At 38.5% G+C, this 6,000-nt stretch overlaps 1 protein-coding gene across 2 annotated transcripts in view; it reads left to right on the top strand.

Annotated features, from left to right (window-relative positions):
- Positions 1-6,000, top strand: part of LOC150096262 (lambda-crystallin homolog) — a 44,215-nt gene that overhangs the window by 14,016 nt on the left and 24,199 nt on the right. For both annotated transcript variants that reach the window (XM_090409230.1, XM_090409231.1), the window contains exon 3: positions 3,188-3,349. In XM_090409230.1, the coding sequence (XP_090265356.1) occupies positions 3,188-3,349 (162 nt within the window). The remainder of the gene's footprint in view (positions 1-3,187; positions 3,350-6,000) is intronic.

Genomic DNA, 6,000 nt, shown 5'->3' with positions numbered 1-6,000 from the left:
GGCAAATTGAGGTTGAAGATATCGAGGCAAATAAATCGTCTGACGTTCCTAAAACGCTTCCGGGATAACAAAGTGATCCCTAATTGTGTCAAATTGAAGCACTGTTTCACTTCCGAGAAAGCTCTACGCATTTATAACCGCACTAGCTTCGCCCAGTTAAGAGAACAAATTACCGCGACGCGCATTCTCCTTGCCGATGAAAACAAAACCTTATGGGCGCTAGAGGAAGAGCTTTCTAATACACTCGGCCTTGATCTATGGTCTATACTTCATGACATCTCATGCACATCGGCAAGAAAGGAATTCGAAAAAATACGTAGTCGGCACGTGAAAAAATACGAAAACCTGACAAAGACTTCTACTTCTGTACCCCAGCCACCACTCAACACTGTAGTCAACCTCTCGTCGGCAGTTTTAAAGCCTGAAGCACTCGCCACACTTTCACGTGGTCACAATTTCGCCCTAGCTCCTAAAAGGATACCTGCTGAAGAAATCATGATCCAAATAGAGCATGGAATTCGCAACCTGCCTAACCATATCGCCAACAACGTGAGACTGGATGTAGTCGGTGTTCTCACTAAAGCCAAACCTCCAAAATCCAACTTATCCAAAAACGAATATACAGCCCTACAAGAATTGAAAAACAACACAAAAATAGTAATCACCAAAGCTGATAAGGGAAGCGCCACTGTGGTACTCAATCAAAAAGACTACAAAGGTAAGCTAAATTCTTTAGTACGAGACCGTACTACTTACCTCCCTATTGAATATAATCCGACCAGCTCTCAGATTAGAACTATCCACAGACTCCTTAAGAAAGTCACTTCTTGGCCTATGGAAGTCACCAACAAACTTAAACCTTATAACTCTAGACCCCCCCCCGATTATATGGACTCCCAAAAATACATAAACAAAAGGTGCCATTGCGTCCCATAGTGGATGGCATTGATTCCCCCACATATAAATTAGCCAGACATTTAGCCAAAACGCTCACACACTACACTGGCAACACACCATCACACATAAAAAACTCTACCCACTTTAAAGCCAGTATAGAAAACCTCACACTCCAACACTGACATAATGGTCAGTTTTGACGTCTCCTCCCTATTCACTAATGTCCCACTCAAAGAAACCCTTGAGCTCATCCAAGCCAAGTTTCCTCCCGATATCTCAGCCCTATTTCAGTTCACAATGAACTCAGGCTATTTCGTTTGGCAAGGAAAGTTCTACAAACAGATAGAGGGGACAGCCATGGGTTCACCACTTTCCCCACCCTTGGCCAATTTCTTTATGGAGACATTTGAAGAGAAAGCCTTAAACTCCACCCCACAAAAACCCACTATTTGGCTTCGTTATGTGGATGATGTGTTTGCTATTTGGCCACATGGCTCAGACACACTCCACTCCTTCCTAACACACTTAAACAACCAACATCCCAGAGTCCAGTTCACCTTAGAAAAAGAGGAAAACAACACCCTCCCCTTCCTAGACACTTTAATCACCCGCCAGCTTGATGGATCTTTGGTTTTCTCTGTTTACAGAAAACCCACCCACACTGGCAGATACATTCACCAACAATCCCCCCCCCCCCACAACAATATGGGGTGATAAAAACACTATATAACAGGGCAAAATTAATCTGCTCAGATGACAAGGCCCTGACTATTGAACTAAACCACATCCTCAACACTTTCTTAGCCAATGGCTATAACTCCAAAAAAATCCAAAAAATACTAAAACCTGTAAACCACAACCCCCCTCCCCCCCTCCACAATACACCAAGTCTATCACCATCCCCTACATCCAGGGCATCTGTGAAAAAATAACCAATATCCTCAAAAAATATGACCTTACTTCCTGTTACAGACCATATAAAAAGTTGGCATCCCTTATCCGCTCTACCAAAGACCAACCACTTCCCCTAGACCTACCTGGTGTATACCAGGTTGGTCTTTGGGGAAGTGGTTGGTCAATCTGCAGCTGCAAATTGTCCTACTTTGGCCAAACAGGCAGAACAACAAATATCAGGATTTCAGAACACCAAGACTACATCCGGTTTCACCAGTACAGCCGCTCTGGGCTGGCAGACCATGCCTTAGATATCCACCATAAAATTTGTTGGAAGAAAACAAAAATAATCCATCGCAGCAAGTTTAAATACGAAAGATTATTCAAAGAATCTTCAGCAGCTCTAAAAAAACGTTCCTAACCTCAACAAATTTGGGTGCATGAAACTGCCCCAAATTTGGGAGACTTTCATTATGAGAACTTCAGCCCAACTGCCAAGACTACCAAATTAGCCTGTAAGAGGGCACCATTAGGACTTTAGGAACAATATTAGTTTCTTGCTTTCTTCCTCATTTGCTTTGTGTTAGTTCCTGAGTGCACATACCATATCTTTATGTTCCCGAAGATGGCAATGTGACATTGCCGAAATATAGAAGTTATTCATTAAAGTTACCTTTAATTAATATACTTTATATGCGTTGTTAATTCCGTAAACTAATTACCAGTTATGTCTAACCAACGTATAAATCTTACTACTAGATATGTATAATGCTATGCATTATAGAAAGGGTCACTACCCAGACTGGTTTCAACCATTATTGAGGTCTCATCAGTGGATAAAGGATTTGAATAAAGGATTCAACTAAGAATATAATTTCTTGGCATCATTAATTTACAGTATAACCAAGTGGAAAAACTTTCAACATCTATCTCTAATCCAGAGTATTCTAGTAATAAGGTGTGACATATGACTTCTGCATTACTTCAACCTTGGTATCACCTGGTCTGGATCCCACTGGTGAGACCTCAGTAAAGGGCAAAATTGGTCTGAATAGTGACCCTTCTCATAATGTATAGCATTATACATGTCTATAAGGATATTGTGCTTAGTTATGGGATACTAAGGAGAGTGATGTGAAATCATTAGCCTCTATATACCAGTTGCGCAGTCGTGAAGTTACTTCATGCACGAACTTTGTTTGCTTACACTTGGATGAAGGATTAAACCAAGAATATAATTTCTTGGCATCTTTATTTTCGTATCATACTTGTTGGGGTTAGATATAAAAATTTTAAAAAAAATGCTTTTCATTGTTCATTTTATAATTTTTTTTTTTCATGATTTAAACTTTGTGAAAATTAATGTACACTTACTATTTTTTTTTTTCTTTCTTAGGAGTGCATTTTTGAACGACTTGACCTGAAAGTAGAAATTTTCAGACAGCTAGACAAATTAGCATCAGATAATGTTGCACTTTGCAGTTCTACAAGTTGTTTCCCAGCATCATCATTTTCAGAAGATCTTAAGCACAGATCACAAGTCTTAGTAGCTCATCCAGTATGGATTAAACTTAGTTTGCTTTTTTGAAAAATGAGTTAATAAATTTGAATAAAATAGTTTTTATTTCATTCTAGCCTTTTGCAAGATATCTGAATATGCTATTGAAACTACTCTGGATTTAAATATATTGACCAAGGGAACTTAGTTAACTATCATTTTATTTTTTAGCTTTTAGCATGTCCACCTGTATGCATACAATATCAGCAGTTACATCAAATAAATTTGGATATAATTTATAAATATATCATGTTAAAAGAGAAAGAGATAAAATTAATCCCATAAGTTTTTCTGTAGCTCTTATTTTCTATATTAACCCTTCTAGGATGGTGGCATGCCAATGAGGTTGTACCCCAGAAGGTAAGCAACTTCTATGAATGGGAAACACTTTCATAAAGTAGCAAAAATAAATATAATGCAAAACTGTTATTATGAACTTACATTTGATAAATGCTATAATATGCATTGTAGCCATATCACTGCAATATGACTACAATACATATCTACAGTTGCATTATATTTTTGTTACTTTATGCTGATGTTTCCCAAAGTCATAGTTGTTTACCACTTCTGGGGTACAACTTCATTGGCATACCACCATCCTAGGGTAGTTAATATGGAAAATCAGAGCTATAGAAAAACTTATGGGATTGTTATCATTTATTGAAAAAAAAAATAATTCAGACACTAAGGGCAGGGATATCAGGTTCAATATTTGCAAGTTTAATATGAAGATTTGGCATCAGTAAGATGGTTTCGCTTTTTCATCTTAATATTGACAAGTGTAGAGAATCCAAACTTGCATGTGTAGGAGGTTGAGAAAGGGAGAAGATACTTCAGTTCTTTGTCTGACAGGGCTTGATATTCAGAATTAATGCTCAACCAGAATGATGTTAGTGTGATTTGTTCTACTTTATAAGGCATTAATAAGGCCACATCTGGACTACTGCACACCAATCTGGTTGCCTGGAGCCCTTGGTGATAAAGAAGCGATGGAGAAGATCCAGAGGCAAGCAGAAAAGATTGTGGCAAGTCTGTAGAATGCTTCTTAATGAGAATAGATTGAAGGTCTGTGGGCTCCAAAAATTAACTGATAGGCATAAGAGAAGAGATATGATAGAAGCATATAAATTATTAAAGAGGTTTTATAGGATTGAAATCAGTCTGGTTCAGGAAAGTACTTATAAAGGCTATTTTGCAAGCTTTTCAGATGTTGTTTCACATTTTGCAACCTATTCAAATCAGTTTCATGAGTAATTTAATATCAACTCATGAAGGGATAGAAAGGAATCAAATTCACCATGATTAAGGCATATGTGCTATATCTCAAATTTTTTTTTTTTAATTGTATCTATTTTATCTTCAACAATGGAGAATGGACATAAAATTGCTTTGCAAAGATAGATTGAGATTGTTCAAATCTGCTGAAACATTGACAAAATATGCCAATTTACATAGCCATTTCCATTCATGCATTTGGTCTCTCAGGTTGAAGTTTTCATCCAAAAACACTTGTTCTTCTTGCTGGTCAAGTTTTGTCCATGTGAGAGCCAGTGAATGTGGTGTGAAATAGTAAATTTTTATAATCATTGCCCATTTCTTCACACATGAGAAAAAAAAAGTTTCCCTGTTGTAGAGTAGATGCTAGTTGAATAGGATAGATTAAAGAGACAATACAGGATGTGGAAACATGGGTGGGTAGAGCTGCCTAGTGGCCTTGCCAAGGGATCAGAACGAGTGACAACCATTTGGGCAGGAGACAGGTTTGAAGCATTTGGCCCTTTCAAAGTGTGATTTGGACTTGCTGATGCTTCTTTTACAACTGTTATGAGCCTGCAGTATAGGCAGAGTGAGCAGCTGGAGTTTCGATCTTCAGCCATTTATGGCATGCAGTGGTTTTTTCTTTTAGTGTGTTGGCACACTTTTTTGAGAACCAAGGCTTGAATGGTGGCTGAGAATTTGGAGTGGAATAAAGGATGAAAGCCTTCATTCCTGTCAGGATGATTTCTGTTATTTGGTCTGAGCAGGTGTTTGGATCAGAAGAACTGAAGCAATAGTCAGACCATGGGAAGGAGGAATAGAAGTCGCAGAGGTAGTCCCATTTGGCACCCTTGTAGTGCCAAAGGACATGACTGTGAACTGGTGCGTGAAGGTTCTTTTGTTGCAAAAGAGACCTGTATGAGGTTGTGATCTGAGTTACCAAGCGGAGAACTGACAACCACATTATAAGTGGAAGGGGAGCTTGTTAGGAAGAAGTCAAGAGTTGCTGGCAAATTGGAGGGGGTTGTCAGGTATTTTGGTAGGAAGATTGATGATCTCTGATAGGTCATTGCTGATTGCAAACACTTTGGCATCCCTGTCTGCTTGATTGACGAAATTGGAGAAAGGAAGCCAATATGAGTTGTGGACATTGAAGTCCCCAAGAAGGATGACCTTACTATTGGAGTATTATTATTATTATTATTATTATTATTATTACGGGTATCTCCATGGAGTCAGTAGACTCATCGCGGGAGACCCAAACTAGCAAAACAATATCTGTCATATCTCTTCTTGAATTCATTTACGGACGAAGAGCTCACAACTAAGTCAGGCAATGAATGAGTGGAATTCACCACCCTCCAGGCAAAAAACCTTGTTCTGACACCTTT

Source organism: Typopeltis vanoorti, chromosome 19 (genome assembly GCF_054136105.1).
Source record: "Typopeltis vanoorti isolate ZY-2024b chromosome 19, IOZ_Tvanoo_1.0, whole genome shotgun sequence".
Lineage (NCBI taxonomy): Eukaryota > Metazoa > Arthropoda > Arachnida > Uropygi > Thelyphonidae > Typopeltis > Typopeltis vanoorti.
Note: the sequence above shows the minus strand (reverse complement) of the source record. Positions and strands in the feature narration are given on the sequence as shown.